Consider the following 21,535-nt stretch of genomic DNA (forward strand, 5'->3'; position numbering starts at 1 on the left):
TTTTCTTAAAAAAACAAAACAAAAATCACGGTTACAGTGAGGCACTTTCAATGGAAGTGAATGGGACCAGTCTGTCTGTTTCAAACGTTTAGCCACAAGACATAAACAATATGCATGTAAACATGATTTTAATATGATAAAATCACTTACTAACCTTTTCTGTGTGAAATTATAGACAATTTTATAACACTAATGTCGTAAACCCTAAAACAACCATTGCAACGACGATTTAAACAAATAATACATGAGTTTTAACAGAGGAATGAAAGTGATTTTATAAAATTAAAAGCTTCACATTTGGCTCCATTCACTTGCATTGTAAGTGTCTCACTGTAACCTCGATTTTTTGCTTTTTTTTTTTTTTTTTAAAGAAAAGGAGAGACGAGTCTAAATTAATTTTGTGGTAATCAACATTATGCCACAAATGCTGTCGATTGAGCTTAGTACCTGGAGTATCCCTTTGATACTTGGGCTCAGTATGAGTTAATTATGAGTAATAGTAATTGTAATAAAAAATAAATAAATCAGTTGTTGAAATATATGTGAACTACCACTCCACAATGTCATAAATAAAATCCAAACAAGTCAGTAACAATATGTGAGGACAAGTAATAAAATCATTTGTTTCAACCCCAGCATTCATTATAAAGTGATTGCTACCATGCAAATGATGTAGATTAGGACATATTTCAACATCAACTATAGAACTGTTTGGTTTGCACCTTTGTTTATTAAATTGAGGATTGCCAAGACCTCAGAATGGTTGGCTTTGGACACAAATACATGCATTAATTTATGCAGACCAATAAATTTGGCCCCCATTTAGCATGGCATTGGTCTGCTGTTGGAGTTTGTCTTGTGCATTTCACAAGGTCTTGGAATCAATATAAAGTATTTGAGCTGGGGCAGACCTGTTCAGCAGAAAAAAACACAGAATGACAATTACAGCCGACAAAAATGTTACTTCGCTAAAATGGATGGCCTAAAGTCCCTTTCACTTGACTCGTGTCAAGGCTTCAATCTGCCTTTCAACACAAGCGTCATGCACCGCACTGACCTCCACATGTAAAGCATTGCAAATTTGCTTGGTAGCAGGGTTACAGTAGTTTTGAAAAATCACTAGTTTTTTTTTTTATTTAGTTTTTATTTGACTTCATTCAGCTTTTGCTCATAAATAGTTTTTATTTACTGATCACACTGTGAATTTGGCAACAGTACTACATAGACCCTGTTTATACCTGGTATTAAGATGCGTTTCGGGTAATCCAATCACATGTGGTCAGTGCTAAATATAGGTCTAAACGGGGTCAAAAATGCATGTGACCACATCGCATTTGAGGTGTAAACGCTAATCCATCCTCTATGCGTCCCAGACAGCAGCGAAGCATTACCCCTCACGTCATTTAACCACTACGCCAAAACGAGTGTAAACTTTGCCGGTTCCGAGCAGCTTTAAAAGGAAAAAAATGGCCGATTGGAAACTTAAAAAAAGTGAATACATACACAAGCACGAGAACTTCACGGATCTTCTTTAGCATGTCTGAAATCAACATGTAGGGGGTTCACAGATGACAAGCACACACATCTGAAGGTCCTTTAATACAAGTAAATCACTAACATAATGGATAATTCTGCATGTAATGTTGCGTTTGTGCTTAGATTAAATTTCAGCTACATCTGGGAGAAACAGCAATTTTTTTTGTTTGGGTTTTTTTTTTTTTTTTTGCTTTCTTTGTCTTTTCTGACTTTGTTGCGCTTTAATGTCATGCAGTCACACCCTGACATAATGTTTGATGTATGTCGTCATGAAACAGAGATCCCCCTCTCCAAATCCGAAGACAGGTGGTCACAGAAGATGCATTAAAGTGACCAGGTGTAAACAGCAATGTGTCTCGCCTGACCAGATATGATTGGATCACCCGAGAAGCTTCTTAAATACTAGGTGTACACGGGGTCAAAAGTTGAGCTGCTGAAATCGGTCTGTGCTTACCGAAATTCTAATCACTGCCCTGAGAGGCCGAAAATGGAAGCGTTAAACATATGGGCATGTGTGAGCTCCAGTTTCTAGGTGAAATGTTCACTGTGTGACCCCAAAAGCAAGTTACAGAAAACAGGGATACATATTTTATTAACTCTACCCCCAAACCCCCAACCCTAAACATAACCGTCAGTGGAGTAAACATTTTAATTTACAAAATGTAACCTCCAAATCCCGTTCATCATTGTTTATGTGAATGTGATTACTTCTTGGTTTCTATGGGACTAGAACCCATATCTCGAGCCGGAGGGAAATGTAATCACATCTGAATTGATGCCAAAATCTATGATTGGGGATGCCGCTTGTCAGTAATCCAGAAGAATGGGGAAAATTTCAAGGTAAATGAACATTTGGAAGCAACATGTTGATTTCCAGAGTGATCATGTTGTTTCAGCATTAGTTGTCTTTGCATATGATGAAACAACTCCAGCATAAAAAAAATTAGACAAGTGATTCTTACACTTCTAGTTTTCATCTTAATAGTTGTTGTTAATGCTAACAAACCTTACTAGGTAGCAAGAAAGCGGTACTTTTTCATTGCATTTTTCAAAATTATCTGATAATCATTGGCTGTGCTGCAAAAGAGTATTGGCAAATGAGATCAAAGTAAATATTGTTTCAACTTGGAGCATTTTGTTATGTTTGACCAGCACAGAACACGGTGTGTAACACTGTAGCTTGACGGTTTGCTACATGCAGAGTTTGATGAATTGTGGAACATTGACACGAATCATTTGAAAGGGCCCTAAAGGAATTTGGGAACATTTCAGGCCTCTGGTTCAACCTTCATTGGGGTAATGCAGCAATAAAACATCCTAATCATAGAAATATTATTATAATGCATTAATACTTTCTTGAATTGTGGGCATCCTGGTCTGCTATGGACTGCGTGGTTCATTTTGACCCATCCCATAAGACTACACAAAAATGTGGCAGGCCCTACAAAGAGCTGGGACACAAGTACACCCTAATTATTCAGTTCCATTGGCTTCATCCTCCTCCTAATCCCAGCAGACCTCAGTGCAGAATGAAATAAAAGGTTCAGCTTGTTGTACATTTAAACTAACAACCAAAACAGCAACCCCAGAAGGACCTTTCAAACGTTTTTGAATGAGAGATGCTACATTTGAGTGTTTTGTGTGTGTGTGTGTGTGTGTGTGTGCATGTAATCATGGTTGTCTTCATATCAAATATTGAGCAATTCAAAAACTGTATGACAAATAAAAATAAAAAATCCTTAACATAAAAAGGCAATCATAACATTGAGGCAGTTATTAAGAACCACTGTGCTAAATTACAATAGTGCTCCTTAATTATCACAAGCTTTAAAACAGAGCCTTGGGATTACATTCTCTAAACGAAATTACGGCATTTCTCCACACATGGACGAACAAAACCACTAAACACACAAATAAAAATGATTGTCCATTTTCAATTTGGCGGCAAATAGTTCCAGAGCATCTAATAAAGGGCAAGATTCCAAAGAAGAACTCCGGTTCCGAAATGGAACAGAGAACAAAAAAATTGAGTGACAGTCCGCCATTCACTGTTTATTTTTGGTTCAAGACATGTTCATTCTCATATAGTGCTTTCATTCCGCTTCTCGTTTATTTTATTTGTTTGAATACACCCAGTGTTTACGAGTCCACGGCAGTCCGAGTGGGCATGGCATTGCTAGTCCTTCACGATGGGATGGATGTCAGGGGGAGTGTCCAGCTGCCTTATGGAAACCAACGGAATGGAGCTCCAGTCGGCAGCATCACCTTCTTGGAAAGACAGAGGAAGAGGAAAAGGAAACAAGGAAAGGCTTGAGTCACTGATAATTTGAGATAAACCTCAACAATGAAACAGTAAGTAAATGGGAAACATCTAATTAAACTGGACTCTCTGTCCTTATCTCTAGACCTTTTCCCTTTGTCATTGCAATCTTTTCTAGCTTACTAAACTACAAGCTATTCATAACTTTACATAACAAGTTACAGTCAAGCTAGCCATTTGAAAAAGTAGGTAGGTACTCATCAAGTTACTAATAAAAAAAAGTAGCTAACTTTTTCAATATTATTATTTTTCTTTTTTCCAATCAGAGCAGTTAGGGAGACAGCATTAAACAGAATTTAAACAAATCAAAATAGACTTAATACATTAAATACTAAATGAGAGAGCACTGGGATTCTAGGAAAGCATGTTTGTTTATTATCTCAGTCAGTTCCCTTGGCTGTAAAGCTGCATATGCACTATAATTTGATTAAATAGCCAGTAGCGTTAAGCTAAGTTAAGTAGCAATGTATATTTACACAGCTACACGTTGGAAAAAGTAGCTTGTTACTTGTGCGTTTTTATCACATTTTGATTGTTTGGTCCCTGGTTAGTCTCTTTTCCCATTGTAATTTTGTTTAGTGTGATTACTAGCAGGAGCTGTTTACCACAGCAGCTAGATAATGACTGTTTATTATTGTTTTTGTCCCCTTGGATTTACCACTAAAACTTAACATGCACAGAATGGCACCAAACTTCCATTGTATGCCACAAAAGCAGACCCTCTCTGAAGCAATGAAATCAGAGACAGCTATGAGAAATGCATTATATTTAGGGCTGTTAATTTAAAGTGTTCAGTTAGTTTAATTAATTATATGAAAAAAAAAAATGTAAGCAATTAATTTTGCCCCTGTACAATTCTAGCCTGATGTACCACCTTGATATTTTTGTGAATCTGTGGCAGTAGGGGGCAGTCAGTGCAACTCCAACTGTACAGACAACATGCTGCGTCAAACCAACGAGAGGAGGCAACTCTGCCTTCCACAGATGACGCGCTCTTGCACTCAATGACAGCTGGAATGAGCACAACAGAATGCAGGGGAGCTCGAGATGTGTTTTTCAAAGTTTCAAACAACATTCAACAAAACTAGTGAGATGCTCTAAAACACATAGACCAACATTTAGAAATAGCACAGACAGGACTAGGCCAATAATAGGTTTATTTTCAATGATATGGAAATAAAACAAATCATATTTTGACTATATGATGTAATGTATTTGAATGATCTGACTTAAAATATTTAAAATATACAGTTGAAGTCAGAAGTTTACATACACTTAAGTTGAAGTCATTAACACTCATTTTTTAACAACTCCACAGATTTCATATTAGCAAACTATAGTTTTGGCAAGTCGTTTAGGACATCTACTTTGTGCATGACACAAGTAATTTTTCCAACAATTGTTTACAGACAGATTGTTTCACTTTTAATTGACTATATCACAATTCCAGTGGGTCAGATGTTTACATACACTAAGTTAACTGTGCCTTTAAGCAGCTTGGAAAATTCCAGAAAATGATGTCAAGCCTTTAGGCAATTAGCCAATTAGCTTCTGATTGGCTAATTGGAGTCAATTGGAGGTGTACCTGTGGATGTTTTCCAGGGCGTGCTGAGTGACTCCAGCCAGGTTTCCTAAGCAACCAAATTGGCCCAGTTGCTAGGGAGGGTAGAGTCACATGGGGTAACCTCCTCGTGGTCGCTATAATGTGGTTCTCGATCTTATGGGCTCTCAACAAGCCACGTGATAAGATGCGTGTATTGACGGTCTCAGACGCGGAGGCAACTGAGATTTGTCCTCCGCCACCCGGATTGAGGCGAGTCACTACGCCACCACGAGGACTTAGAGTGCATTGGGAATTGGGCGTACCAAATTGGGGAGAAGGAAAAATAAAAGACATCAGCCAGAAAGTTAAAGCTTGGTCGCAAATGGGTCTGCCGAATGGACAATAACCGCAAGCATACCTCCAAAGTTGTGGCAACAAAGCCAAGTATTGGATTGGCCATCACAAAGCCCTGACCTCAATCCGATAGAAAAGTTGTGGGCAGAACTGAAAAAGCGTGTGCAACCCTCTACGATCATGTTGGAGAAAGAATCGTCACTGGCTGGTAAATTTTTGTTTTTACTCGCCAGACTTTTGACGACATGTAAACATAATGTAACAAAAAAATACATTAAGCAAACTGAGAGAGGGGGCCTCTTCATATATATTCACGCAATATACTATATTGTAATTTTTTTACATTTATTTTGTTTTATGATTTTAATCACATTTTAGCTTTTTAAAAATGTACAAATTTCACATTCTATCAATTTATATGAAGTCATGAAATCGCATTTTTAATAATGACACAAGCTGTTGTCACTGTTTGAAATTTCGTACACATTTTTAACAAAACAATTCACACGGTAGGAACCTAATAATGAAAATTAGGGGTCACAATTGTGAAATTTGGCTGACAATTAATTGTCAAACAAATAATTGCGATTATGACTATTAATTGCCTGTTTTAGTGCTATGATGATTAATTGTCTGTTTTAGGTGTTTCATGAATATGATGATTAATTACCATACAAACTCACTATGTGTGCTTCATGCACACAACAATGTCATTTATACAAATTTAGCTTGGGACATATAATAAAATAAGGGTATATGATTTCCTTTTTCAGGCTTCAAAAACGTATGAATGACAGTCAAATATAAAAGTATAAAATTTAAAATAATATTTTCATTATCAAAATATGTCTAAATAACTGAAATATATCTCTCTTATTTGTCCGAATTACTTTTGATCCATTGAACTTTTTGTTTTCTTTTGCTTCTTTTTTAACCCAGCCAACCTGTATAGCTTTTATATTATATCATATTATATTTTATTTTATTATATTATATTATGCAGTAGTAAAATATTTCTGCCTTAAATTCTTCACTTTTACACATTATTTTAAGGCTCTCTGATTAACTCACAAGCCCTTATTTCTCATGAAGGAAGACTTTGAGATTCTGTTTCTAGCATTTTATCATCTCCAAAGAAATAGAGCAGGGCATCTCCTCTGTCTCACTGCGTGTTATTAACACTGTGTGAATAAACCCACAATGACCATGGACATTTGCCATTACATGGCCGTTAAGTGAAACTGGAGTGCTTTGCGTTCACAAAATGAATACGTTTATACTTTGTTTATATTTTCGCGGGAGTTTGACGCAATACTCTAGACGGCGTGCACATCAGAGCGCTTGAGAAATGGTTCATCTTCACACGCTCTCAAAAGAGCTGCTCTTGTGACGTCCATGGTGCGGTTCCCTGAGATGCTCAATGAGTTCAACAGAATGAGACACAAGTACTTTTTCCTGTGCGCTCATGAGACAGCATGCAGGGAAAGACGAGGCTGAATCCAGCTTCTTAATCAACTGCTTTTTATTCAGTAAAAGGGCCTCGGTGCTTCGACACTACACAACTCTATCACTGGCGAGTGAAATGTTAATATTTACTTGCCAGTGGCTAATAACAGACATTTTTTGGTCGCATAGTGCGAAATTTATTCGCATATGTGAGTGATTTACACGCAATATAGAGGGCTGGTGTGTGAGCAAGGAGGCCTACAGACCTGACTCAGTTACACCAGTTCTGTCTGGAGGAATGGGCCAAAATTCCAGCAACTTATTTTGAGAAGCTTGTGGAAGGCTACCCAAAACATTTGACCCAAGTTAAACAATTTAGAGGCAATGCTAACAAATACTAACAAAGTGTATGTAAACTTCTGACCCACTGGGAATGTGATGAAAGAAATAAAAGCTGAAATAAATAATTCTCTCTACTATTAATCTGACATTTCACATTCTTAAAATAAAGTAGTGATCCTAACTGACCTAAGACAGGGAATGTTTTCTACGATTAAATGTCAGGAATTGTGAAAAACTGAGTTTAAATGTATTTGGCTAAGGTGTATGTAAACTTCAGACTTCAACTGTATGTATTATTTATAATTATTTAAATTACTATTTACTAAATTATCTTTAATTGAGGGCCTTTCTCAGTAAATGTTGATTATATGCGATTAATTGCGATTATTTCCTTTAAATAATCAGCACATCATGTAATGAATTCTATTACATTTTTTTATTTATTGACAGCCCTATTTGTTTTATAAGTGTGACCAGGAGTAAACAAAGATGCAAATTATATTTTTATAATTACACTGTATTTTCCAGAACATAAATCCTGCGAATTACAGTCCAAAGAAACTTGTATAGTGTAATTGATGAGCCAGTCAAACACACTGCACAATGAAACACATATGCTTTCCCAAAAACATCAGCTACAGAGACTGCAGTGGCATTTTTAAGTAGCCCATTCAGAGTATTACTAAATACTGCAATATACTAAATATTTTGTGTAACCAGTTTAAAGCTTAAGTGTGTAATTTTTGCGCCACCACACGGAATTGCAGAAATAAACAATGTTTTCAAACAGTTTTCTGAATACACACATCTGACACTGATTAAACAAACAGATAGTCCCCAACTCACGCCAATGTTATTGCCTCTCTTGAGATGGGTCGATCAAAACAAATTTTCATAGTGGCACAGAGACACAAGAGTTTAATGTTTTCAAGAAATTTAACCTATGAATGGCTTATAAGTTGTCTCTGCATTTTAAGATAGATGGATGGATGGGTAGATGGATGGATAGATTGTCTATCTTTATTTCTATACTTTATTGTTGCTCTTAATTACAAGATTTAGTTACTTGTTTTTACTTAAATTTAGTTACTTTTTTAAATAAACAATCACAAAGAAAGTAACTTTGCAAAGATGAATTTTAGAGTTTCCTAGTAATTGTGTATGTCTTTCGATTACTGTAAGAGTTAGAGTGTTGGGAATGTTGATTTATTGATGGAAATGCTACAGTGCATTCAGAAAAATCTAAACAATTTGGATAGTAGGTTATCTAGAACTTTTCACTGTATTTTGAAGTGCTCACAATAACAATATTGTGCATGTTAATTATCAAGGTATATTTTGAATATTGGCAAATGTCTATGTGATACAATGTGTAGATAGTGAGATAATCTTCACAGAGCGTGACTTGGCATGCCGAGCGGCGGAAGGAAATTCAGCTGCTCTCAGGTTCTGATGACTGCCATGACACAAGCCCCGTACACACATGCAGCGACTTCCAGCAACAAAGCAACCTAATTTCATTGATCGATTCATCTTATTAATGATCTGATGCATTGAGCACTGCTGCAGTTCATATAAAAACACTTCCCCCTGCAGAATGTTCGTTTTTAAGGAAAGAAATTTAATCTTTATCAAAATAGTTTTACAGGCAGTCATCTGTAATCAGATAAAATAATGCTTCACTTTCATACCAGTTGTGAACCATACCAGAATTCACATGAATGGTACCCCATTCCAACTTTTTAAGTTTGGAAAACCCTGTTCACGTCAGTCAAGCGAACTGAACTCCGACGGCAAATGGACTCGTGTCTACACCCTCATGCTAGTTCCTCCCAAGCACTGCTACAGAGCCAGACTTGCTAAGACTGTAAAGGGCTGAAATACCGCAGTGGTGCAAATGGCAGATTTTTTCCCAGCCTGCTATGGGACTGGGCAGGGGGAGTATATGGCTGTGGGACTTTGGGAGAGCAGAGACAACGGCAGCATTTCCTGGGAAGAATTCCAGGCCCTATAATGAAAGAACGAAGGACCGAGGGAGGAAAAGAGGGAGGGGAATGTTCCCTCCTTCATGAGGTAACATGCACAGGCAGTGACTTCACCTTACATGACCTAGTCTCTCTCTCTGTTTCCCAAACACTCTCTCCCACTCTCTCATTACTCTATGACAGGGCTTTGGCATTTGTACACACACACACACAGACCCCTTTTCCCTCACCGACCCCTCAGACAAGCCAACACAGATGGGCTCTCGGCCTATGCACATGGCCAATCAGACAGACCATGAGCTCACGGACAGATACACACACTATCTCTCTCTCTTAACAACACTACCCAGATTAATTTTGCCGGTTATTTTTTAACCCACTATCTCCTCCTCACCTTTGCCAGATGTACGCACATAAACAGAGACAAATACACAAGAATCACAGTAAGAATAGATCCAGTGTTTGGACAAGCACATACATTACACAGCAGTCATACACTAAATGTGATTGATGCTTGCTGTGACGAGGAGGAGGGTGTGGCCGGGCTGTGAAGGAGCATGGCCAGCACTGAATTAGCTGATCAGCGGGCCAGCGAGATAAAGGGGTGGTCGGAGTGCCGTTTCAAGAGAGAGAGAGAGACGCACGCGGCCGCGCTGCACGTTTATGCCGGTTTTACGTTTATCATTAAAGTTTACGTTTACTTTTCAGCCGGTTCCCGCCTCCTCCTTGCCCATCCTTATACTGTTACTGTGGTGTCGAAACCCAGGAGGTAGGAGGGATGCGCTGTTGCGGAGTCCTCGCCGCTGCCATCTGCCAGGGGAGAAGCCGCGGCCATCTGTCTGGGGACGGAGAGCCGGATGAACCGTGGCCGTATGCTGAGAAAGGGAGGAGCGGTTCCATCCGCTAGGGGCCAGAGACTCGCTGCTGTCTGTCGGGGGAGGCGCGAGCTGGTATCCGCCAGAGGGCGGAGGAGTGGTCGAGGACCAGGCGACAGCGTGTCTGGGAGCCGGCAAGCAAGTTCTCTTCTCTCTCTTTCTCTCTCTGTGTATCCCTGCTCACCCTTTCCCTCTCCCCACGCCTCCCCTCGTCTATCCTCCAGGTTCACAGGAGGCAGGGTGGACCACCGGCTGACAGAACGGCCGGAAGGACAGCGTAGTTAGTCAGACTGGTGGCGCCCCGTCCTGAATCGGGAGGGGGAGGAGTGTGACGAGGAGGAGGGCATGGCCGGGACGTGATGGAGCACGGCCGGCGCTGAATCGGCTAATCAAAGGGAGGGTGAGATTAGGGACAGCTGGAGATGCCGGTTAGAGAGAGATGCACGCAGTCATGCTGCATATGTGTCTGTGTGTCCTTATGTTTTATGTTGTTTTAAATTGAGTTTTACATTAAACTTTATGTTGACTGTTCAGCCAGTTCCCGCCTCCTCCTTGCCCGTCCTTTACCTGTTACAATTGCCCATACAAAAGTCACCACTACATTACTTGGTTATTGTGGGTTGTTGTTTGTGGGTTTATTTGAGGTATCATTCATGTCCGTAGTAGCACAAACAGTGCTTTCTTTAGGGATTTGATGAAATACCATAAAGTATGAGCAAAGTAATAATGCTTGCCTTAGCATATAGATGGATGGATGGATGTAGATGTATATCTACTGTGTGTACATATAAGTGAGAAATTGTCTATAATAAAAGTAGGTTTTGATAAGCAAGCTAGAAGTCTGTACTAAGCAAATACCGTATATCTGTCTGGTCATCTGCTTGTCTGCCTATTAATGTTTGGCTCTCTCACACATACACTGGCACTGATACACACGTTGATCCTAAAATAGTTAAGGCTGTGAGTCTGAGATTTTACTACAGGAGGAAAGGGGGGTGGCCTGAATGTCTGAAACCCTACCCACTCTATCTGCTCCTGCTTCTAGCTATCAGGGAGTTTACAGGATACTGACCACCGCATAGGATGAAATGTGTCATCATACAGTATACACACAAAAACAAAACTGACATGCACTGACACACTAGGTAAGATCAATACACTGGCCTGAAAGTCGAATACGAATAAGATTTGCACAAATAAATAAATAAATACATGCCTATCCCGACTCAAAAAACATAAAAGCCCTTACATATAAAAACATATCTTACCATCCCAAACGAACACACACACACACACACACACACACACACGCATACATAAAAAAGTCAATATAGCCCCCACACCACTGACTGTATGACCTGTCAATAACAGCCCTTTAAACTCCATAAGTCCTCTATGCCTTATTCAACTAGACCAACCACACCATCAATGAAAGCACACAATACTTACACACACATACACAGTAAAAAATACAATCACAAACAACCAAATCCATCATCAATACTGTATATTCCAACAACATTTTAAGAACACACGAACACTAATTCCTGTCTGTGATTGCAGTGCATTATTTTTCATAACGTTTCTTCTTATTTATTTTGAGGTCGAATACCAAATTTTTTGTCAAATCCGTAACTACAGTTAAATTTGTCATTGCACTGCCTAGTGCACCTTCATTATAGATTTAGACCTTCGGTGGTTCAAGTACTGCTGACATTCCATCTGACATAAAAATAAATCACATACATCCTATGTTAGTAATTGTACCTTAAATATTGTTTGAAAATAAATTCTGTCTGAATACTGCCTAAAGTAGGGAAGAAACAGACGCAAATGCCTGGCAATTGATTTATATCTTAGGCCACATCCACACTAATTTGTTTTCAATTTCCTAACGTCATAATTTTCCAAATAATCCAGTAATCAATAGTGTTTTCTAAATGCTCAGTTTGAGGAAAGTGCTGTTCTAATGTGGATAAGATGTAAATGTAGCAAAATGAATGTGTTTTCAGTAGCACTGTTGATTTAAAGTGTTAATTCAGTGTGATTGATTATATAAAAAAATAACATGTTTAAAAAATTAACACATTTAATCAAATCCCGGACCCAGGGCTGGATTGGTAATCTGGCATACCGGGCATTTTCCCGGTGGGCCTACGCACGATCAGGGGTGGACTGGCCATCGGGAGAACCGGGTCTAAGCTAAAATGAGCCGCCGCGTTATGCAGAACGGGCCACAAAACGGCACAGCGATATGCCGAAGGGGTAATCGATATGCAGAAAAGGACAGCGACCCCCCCCCCCCACACTCAACAACTTTTGGGCCAGTTTCTATGTAAAATCCCAGGCCGATTTCTCTTCCCAGTCCACACCTGCCCGGACCGTAATATGGAATATTCCTACCGTCAGAGAAATTCAAGCTGGAAGTACCACCTGTTTTCAGCAGGGGGCAGTAAGCAAAACTCCAGCTGTTTAGACAACACGCAGCTGTTCAGAGAACAAACCACACTCAGGGTTGCTTGACATTAGCAACAGCACAAGATAAGGACATGTTCTTGCATTTAAACACCCAAATGTAGGGATCTTGAGTGTTTTTCTAAGTTTCAATCTACGTTCAACTAGGGCTGGTTGATATGGCAAAAAAATAAAACTTACGGACAATTCACGATTAGATTTTTTCAACTTTTAAATGTACTCCAACATGATTCAAATTGTATGTTCTTTTCATTATAGGAAACAAAGGTGTGCAAGAAAAATTTACAAATGCACCAAATGCATCTGCAATGCATCAACAGTGTGTAAATATAAATTAAAATCGAATAAACCCAGATGTTCAGATATAATATAAGAAAACTGCAAACAAATTCTTTTTTTTTCTCTCCCCTTTTCTCCCCCAATTTGGAATGCCCAATTCCCAATGCACCCTAAGTCCTTCTGGTGGCATAGTGACACTTCAATCTGGGTGGCGGAGGACAAATCTCAGTTGCCTCCACATCTGAGACTGTCAATCCATGCATCTTATCATGTGGCTTGTTGAGCGCATTACTGCACGTGTGGAGGCTTCACACTATTCTCTGTGGCATCCATGCACAACTCACCACGTGCCCCACCGAGAGCGAGAACCACACATTATAGCGACCACAAGGAAGTTACCCCATGTGACTCTATCCTCCCTAGCAACCATGCCATTTTGGTTGCTTAGGAGACCCAGCTGGAGTCACTCCCTGGATTCAAACTCACGACTCCAGGGTTGGTAGTTAGCGTCTTTACTCGCTGAGCTACCCAGGCCCTCACGCAAACAAATTCTTAGCCAGTGTAGGTATTCTACACATTATATTATCTAAACCAAGTCTATCTAGAAAGTTATCTAGAAATCAATATCTATAAATTATCAGGTATATCTAGAAAGTACTCACTGTATATCAAACAATTTGTGTGTATATTCATAAACCCTGCAGATAGAGACGTGCCCTCTAGCAGTTCACGCTGAGCAGCACAGCAATATGAAATAATTTATCATTACAATTCAACTAGCAAAGTTTGTCAAAATGATCACTTGCCAAATGTTGTCTATAGATGCTGTACTCTTGATACATGTCACAGAACAAAGCAATAATTAGCAATCTATCTGAATCATCATGGCAAAAGCAGTGGCAGATATTTGATTCTCCTATATACTCCGATCAGCCACAACATTAAAACCACCTGCCTAATATTGTGAAGGTCCCCCTCATGCCACCAAAACAGCGCCAATCCGCATCTCAGAATAGCATTCTGAGATCATATTCTTCTCACCACAATTGTACAGAGCGGTTATCTGAGTTACCGTAGACTTTGTCAGTTCAAACCAGTCTGGCCATTCTCTGTTGACCTCTCTCATCAACATGGCGTTTCCGTCCACAGAACTGACGCTCACTGTATGTTTTTTGTTTTTGGCACCAAATTCTAGAGACTGTTGTGTGTGAAAATCCCAGGAGATCAGCAGTTACAGAAATACTCAAACCAGCCCGTCAGGCACCAACAATCATGCCACAGTCCAAATCACTGAGATCACATTTTTTCCCCATTCTGATGGTTGATGTGAACATTAACTGAAGCTCCTGACCCGTATCTGCATGATTTTATACACTGCACTGCTGCCACACGATTGGCTGATTAGATAATTGCATGGATGGTTGTTGGTGCAAGATGGGCTGGTTTGAGTATTTCTGTAACTGCTGATCTCCTGGGATTTTCACACACAACAGTCTCTAGAATTTAAGGTCTTAATAGAAAAAAAGAAATTATGATCCAACGTGAATTTCTTGATGAAAAATATGATCATGCCTGGTAACGTGCATGTAAAATGGCTAGAAATAGCATTTTAGCTTAGCGTAAAGCTGACAATTTACACAAGGTTTATTTCTATTTCTTCTACTCCAAATTTACTTCAAACTTACTTCTCTGTCTGCTCGTATGAATGTAACACATCATAAGAAAGTGTTTCACCACTGTTCAAATGCACTTTGGATCGCATCATTTATATGTATAAATGTTTTCCATCTGAAAGGACTAAATATTAAATGAAACAAATGATAATAAAATGCAAAGTAATCTCTTCAGAATACTTCAAAATATCAAAATACTTTTTGAATGTAACTGTATTCTAATTACCAATTATTTAAATTGTAACTGTAGTGGAATACAGTTACTTATATTTTGTATTTTAAATATGTAATCCCGTTACATGTATTCCATTACTCCCCAACCACGTTTATATACAGTATATATATTGTTCTGTTTTTCAGAATCAATAAAAAGTGTTAATAACAACAACAACAAAAAAAGCAAAAATCGAGGTTACAGTGAGGTACTTACAATGGAAGTGAACGGGGCAAATTTTTGAAGGGTTTAAAAGGCAGAAATGTGAAGCTTATAATTTTATAAAAGCACTTACATTAATTCTTCTGTTAAACCTTGTGTATCATTTGAGCTGTAAAGTTGTTTAAATACATTTTTAGTCATTTTAGGTTTTAAAGTCACACAGAAGTGCCTTGATGAGCCCTGTTCGATTAGTTGTTTTGATGTATTTCCTATTGAAACAGGAATTGGGGACGGGACATGTCGAACGACTCGTCCCATTTTTAAAAATAGCCAATAGGCTTTAGTTTACAGCCACACACACACACGCACAGTCACCGTCAGAGTCGCTTACCAGGAAAACTTGAGAAGCAATCTCAATACCAGCCAGCTTTTCAGAAGTTTTGAGAACCGAATAATCTAACTGTCAACATTGCAACATAACCAGCCCACAAACGCACACAGCACATCACGGGCATTGCTTACGATGAGACGGAAACAAGTGAGTAAAAAACAATATATAAATGTTTTTAATCAAAATACACCAAATGTAATGAATAAAGAACACTTCCTCAAACTATACATCCCAAGAAATCTCTGGCTGCACAAAAAAATATAAATAAACTCCAGCCACTTGTCCTCACAACACAAACACGAATTCTCCGATATCCCTCCTTCTTCGAAGTGTAAAAATTCAAGCCAGCAGACACGCAAACAGGGTTGTTTGGAGGTAAGGAAGAGGGTTTGGGGAGGGGAGCAACATAAAATATCCCTTATGCCCATGCTAATTGCTAAATCATTGCTAAATGCGTAAAGGACCATAAAAATCGTACAGTGTGCAATCTGCTTTAGACTTCATAGAATCATGTCAACATATAAACACACAAACACACTGAGCCCTCTAAACTCTTGCACAAACACAACACCTCCATATCTACCTCCAACTGCTTGCTGCTGTAATTCTTATTGGCCTGGTCAGTGGTCAATGCACAGAAGTAAACACAACATCTCACACACATACAGTATACTATAATGACCTACGCTGAGTCTGTGCTTGCCTCTTTCTGCAATGTTACACACAAACAGACACACACATGCAGTATGGGGCCTCTGGAGGATGAGAGAGACAGAGGGGTTCTGGGCCATACTGACACCTGGTGCTCCAGATGACGGATACAAAGGCCAGATGGATCGCGCGAGGCTTCCGCACGCACACAGAGACGCACACATGCACACGTGTGAGTGCAAACATGCATGAAAACAAACTCATTCATACATGCAAACAGAAACATGTACACTGCCATACTCAGACAAACAATGCAAACACACAATAAAAATGGCCAGGTACTTACAAATGAATTTTTAATATACCTGTCCCAGAGTTACACATCAAATACTGTCCAAATCATGCTACTACACAAGTTTCCAGTGTCAAGCAACAAAATCACAGCCAATCAAAATATATTCAATGTTTAATATACAGCTATGTGGAGCAGAATTTTGTGGCAATGAGATATCTCTGTGGGCAGAGCTACAGAGTACGTCTAACCAAGCGACAGGTTATGTTCAGAACAGTATACTACCAGTGTTAGGGAAGCAAGCTTCCCAAACTACAAGCTACTCAAAACTTCAAGCAGTTATACTATAGTCAAGCTGCTTTTTTAAACAAGTAGTTAGCTACACTACAAGCTACTAACAAAAAGTAGCTAACTACATTGTTTTTAAAGAAGAAAATACTTTTAGATGTATAACAATGAAATTAATATTATTATTATTTAAATTCCTGATAGTTGACAATTTCATTTGGAAAATTACGAAAATTAAAGAGTAACCATAGTTTAACCATGCTATTTGTAGTCAAATTACTACACCCCCCCCCCACCCCCCCCTTTATACAGAGTATACTACACAGTATTCAATATATAGTAAACTAGTATTCAATTCCAAACAGCCGCTGTCATGCTGTGATGGAGAGCTCCGCCCACAGTAAAATCTCATTGGTCCAAATTCACATTATATCAGTTTTACTTTCAGTCAGGACAGAAACTTGTCTGTCACGACTGGTTGGGACATGGTGTTAGTTAAATATAATATATTTATCAGATGCATCCAAATTAATTTAATGTATTGGGCAGTGAAGAGGAACCTTACCTGCACAACACTATGATGTGTCAACACTTTCCTTACAAAAAATAAACAACCAACTAGATCAAATCTTATCATGACATCAGTGTCTCAAACATAGACTGAAACTAGCTTACATCAGCAGAGGCTCAGTGTTCATTTCCACACCTGAACCTGCCTGTAAACAAGCAGAGACTTCTCAAGTTACGTTAACAGAGATGGGTATGAGGAAAACTACATTCAGTTTGTCATTTGACAGGATGAGTAATGTAGATATACCAACACTTGTAGAACACAAGCACAACAAATGTCTGTGTAACTGAATTGAATGCAGTAATTTACTTAAAGGGATACTTCACCCAAAAATGAAAATTCTCTTATCATTAAGTTGCCCACGTTTTGCTGTTGCAAACACGTATGACTTTCTTTCAAACATTTCTGTTTGTGTTCCATGGAGGATACAAAGTAATAAAGAAAAACATAAGGGTGAGTAAATGATGACAGAATTTTCATTTTTGGGTGAACTATCCCTTTATGAATGGCTTTAAGAATGATTTACACAGAAATGTATTCTGCTTGTGTTTTTTTATTGCTAGGGATCAGCAAATGCGATCGAAAAATGATGTAAGACAAACTAAATTTGCGTCACTCATACGCATAGAGCTGTGGTGCCCATGCAGGTGGTACAAGTTTGAATCCGGCTTGCATTCAGCCATAATTTGTGTTGATTTTGAATGGAAGCTAAGACAGTACATGAAGAGGAGACAGGTCACTCATAGAATAATGAATAGGAGAAATCACAATGCTTATTATGGAGGCTGTAGTAAGGAAAGTCTTGTCCTTTAGCTAAAAGAACAAATCGCTATTTAATAGAGGGATCGACTGTTTGTTTACTCTAAAACACACATTCCGATTTGCTGGACCAGCCTAAAAATACAGTTTTTAGTGTGATTTGTGCTAAAACAAATTAAAAAAGCAATATTTATGATGCCATTATTGTCAGGCGGCAGGGCTCCCCGACGAGTTAATAACTTAATTACATTAGGCTATACAATAGTGTGACAGTAGTTTAAGTATTTTCACAACAGTGTTGCCTTTCCAGCTACTTTTCCCAACAAGTAAAGGTGTAAGATGACAAAACACTCCATTGCTTTTTGTCACCCCTTCTGAAAAGACCAGCATTGCCGGTCACCAGCTTATGTTGTGTTTTGTGTGTTGGTCCCCCAGCAAGGGATGCTCATGTGCTAATGACCCTACCAGGCTTTTCCTTAACCAGCTTCATAAGAAAGACCATGCTGGTCAACCACCTTCACCTGCTAAGTTTTACAAGTAAAAGCATGGCTATGCTGGTCCACCAGTTAGACCAGCACTAACCAGCCTTTACCAGCATGGGAAATGCATGCTGGTTAAGCTGGTGTTGAAGCAGGGACATTGTGTTGTGCACGCAGCAGCCGTTTTTTATGGATTAACTGCTCATTGGTCATGTCAAAAAGGGAACCATTGGGCTGGGGAAAGTCTTGCGAGAGTCATGTGCAACATTCTGTGGTTATTGTTTATTTGGAGATGCACAGAAACCCTAAGCCTACTCCTAAACTTAACTCTACCCCCTAACCCCTAGCCCCAGCTCGATGGTTCCCTTGTAGACACGACCATGCTCATTGCTCACCATCTTACCTCCAGCCCACCTGCAGGTTTCTTTTTAAGCTCTTCACACTTGCGGAACTTGCAGATCTGATGGCCAGTTTTCCGGTTGCGGCAACTGCTGCATTGTTCGCAGTTAATTCTGCGCCGGCAAGGTGGACACAAGCCGCAGCGCTTCCGTTTCTTTTTTCCGTTGGCGCTGATGGCCGACGAAATCTCATTCTGTGTCTGCTGGTGTTCTGACGCACTCGTCACTTGAGAAAGCGCTCCGTCGGCAAGGAACACACCCGCTGGCGTCATGATGAAGAGCCCAGGGTGATATGGAAAGCTGCCACCTAGTCCGCCGTTGCCAAGCAATGGGAAGTCCATCACACTGCCCAGCGAATCAGTAGCGGACACTGTCTCCATGTCTCCGCCCACACTGCCATTGGACGGGTCACTTACAGGAAGTAGCATGCCCGCCCGGCGCAGAAGCTCAGCGGCCTGGGCAAGATGAAGGCCACTTGGAGAATCCAGTAGACCAGACAGTAGAGCACCCCGGTCCAGTTTGGCATACCCAACCTGTGCTCTGTGCTGTCCGGGTGTAGGGTGAGCTTTGACACCCGATGCCACCATGGAGCTCTGAGCAAGTCTGTTAGCATTTGCAACACTAGCGACGGCTGCAGCCGAACAGGTTGCGATGTACTGCGAGAGAGCTCGTGATCGTTTCAGACTCTTACTAAGTGGAGCACTGATGATACCACTGCGGTTTCTTCGTTCAACCACCGGAGACGACTCTTCGTCCCCACAGCAGCTGTCCTGCGCCTCCTCGTCCTCTATGGCTCGGCTTCCCTCCATGGACCCTCCGCCGGCAGACATGGGCCACAGCGTGAGGGAGAGGGAGAGGGAGATGAGAGGGGTGTGAATGAAGGGGGGGGGGGGAGAGTTGCAATGCTCCTCGTCTGATTGAAGCCAAGACAAAATTTATGTGTACACAGCTGGAGAATCAACCCGCTTGAGATGTGGTCCACACTATTTTTGTCTCATGAACATCTTACTGATCCGTCTGCAAAGGCCTGATAATTCTAGAGATAAAAAAAAGAGGTAAATGTGAGAGAGAGATAAGGGAAATAAATGCATGAGAGGTTTGATGAGATGCATGGTTTATTTGGAAAGGCTGAGGGTGTACCGCCCAAACTAGGGATGGAAATCATAAGGAATTTAACAATTCCGGTTCAGATTCCTCCTAATGATTCCAGTTCCTTAATGGTTCCATTTACAATTCTTTTAGTACTTTAGGGGAAAAAATATTTGGAAATTACCTGATGATGAGATGATTTAATATTTTAACAGAACAGATTCTTGCAAAACGTGAATGACTTGCGGTTCAATACGTTTTTCATTCACTAAAAAGAACCAGCATAAAAGGGCCTTTTTTTTTTTGGAGGTAGTGCTGTATGTTTTGCAGTGTCGATTCAAAAGAACTGACTCAGAATCAGTTGTTCTGGTATTGGGCTACAATGGCCGCACTGTAGAGTCAAAAGAACCAGTTCTTTACAGTCATTTGTTCCGAATCAAACTACACTAGTTGCCCTGTACACTTTGCACAGTAGATTTAAAAGAACCATCTTGTAAGAATCATTCATTTGGAATCAGACTTCACTGGTTACACTGTGTTTTGCGCTGCTAATTGAATCGCAGTGTTACAGTGCCACAAAATGGTAGTACTGGAAACACTGTCAGTGTATTTTAGTATGCTGTCTGGTCTGTATCGGCGGAAGAATGCGCGTTTGAGAGCTGTTAATGGAACCGAAATCATATGGTTACGGTATTTTAAAAGAAATGGAACCAGCTCTAAATAAGAAATGGTTCTCTGTTTCCAACACTTGTCCAAACCTAAGGAGCATGTAGGAACTGCCATATCTGTTTTAACTTGTAGTGATCTGACCCTGTCAACCACAAAGTTTTTTCATTTTCTGAAGGAAATGTGAGTGGTTCTTGATCGCGCAAACTCGCGGACAAAATGCTACGGTGTTGTTGGTGGTTGCCAGGCGGTTGCTAAGCAGTTGTTAAGTGTTGTCAGTGGTTTTTAGTGTCTTGTTATATGGTTGCTATGGTGTTCTGGGTTGTCGCTAAGTGGTTAATTACTGGCCAAAGTCAAAAGGAGCCCACCGCCAACTAGACCACCCCCATCCCTTTTGTCAGTTTCTGTGTGCCACTATGTCTTGCGCACAGTCCACGTGACGCAAATTTCGTCATCAGCACAGTACGCATGTACCATCTGTGTGCACCCATTTTCTCTAGACATGTGGACCATCCGCGTCTGTGTGCATCGTCTGCATATGCGCCTAGAGTTGACTGTACTGAAGAGATCACAAAGCAGTCGTGGCACGCATGTGTCGAATGTGTCTGTATGGGCTCGCAGTCACAAGTGTATACTTTGGCAGACTGAAGTGCTCGACTGTGTGCAAGACGGAACAGAACACAGGAAAAACAAGTATATCCTAGCCTTAATTATGAGGAATAGTAAAAGTGATTCACACCTTAGCAA

At 39.9% G+C, this 21,535-nt stretch overlaps 1 protein-coding gene across 3 annotated transcripts in view; it reads right to left on the reverse strand.

The window, feature by feature from the left end:
- Positions 1-708: 708 nt before the first annotated feature.
- LOC127418039 (CXXC-type zinc finger protein 5-like) overlaps positions 709-21,535 on the reverse strand; it is a 31,922-nt gene continuing 11,095 nt past the window's right edge. For 2 of the 3 annotated variants that reach the window (XM_051658369.1, XM_051658368.1), the window contains exons 2-3: positions 19,039-20,069; positions 709-3,804 (exon numbers count right to left, since the gene is read on the reverse strand). In XM_051658369.1, coding sequence (XP_051514329.1) covers positions 3,760-3,804; positions 19,039-19,863 — 870 coding nt within the window. In that variant the 5' untranslated portion in view covers positions 19,864-20,069 and the 3' untranslated portion in view covers positions 709-3,759. The remainder of the gene's footprint in view (positions 3,805-19,038; positions 20,070-21,535) is intronic. The other variant, XM_051658370.1, reaches the window with a different exon arrangement.

Source organism: Myxocyprinus asiaticus, chromosome 27, assembly GCF_019703515.2.
Source record: "Myxocyprinus asiaticus isolate MX2 ecotype Aquarium Trade chromosome 27, UBuf_Myxa_2, whole genome shotgun sequence".
NCBI classification, from domain to species: Eukaryota; Metazoa; Chordata; class Actinopteri; order Cypriniformes; family Catostomidae; genus Myxocyprinus; species Myxocyprinus asiaticus.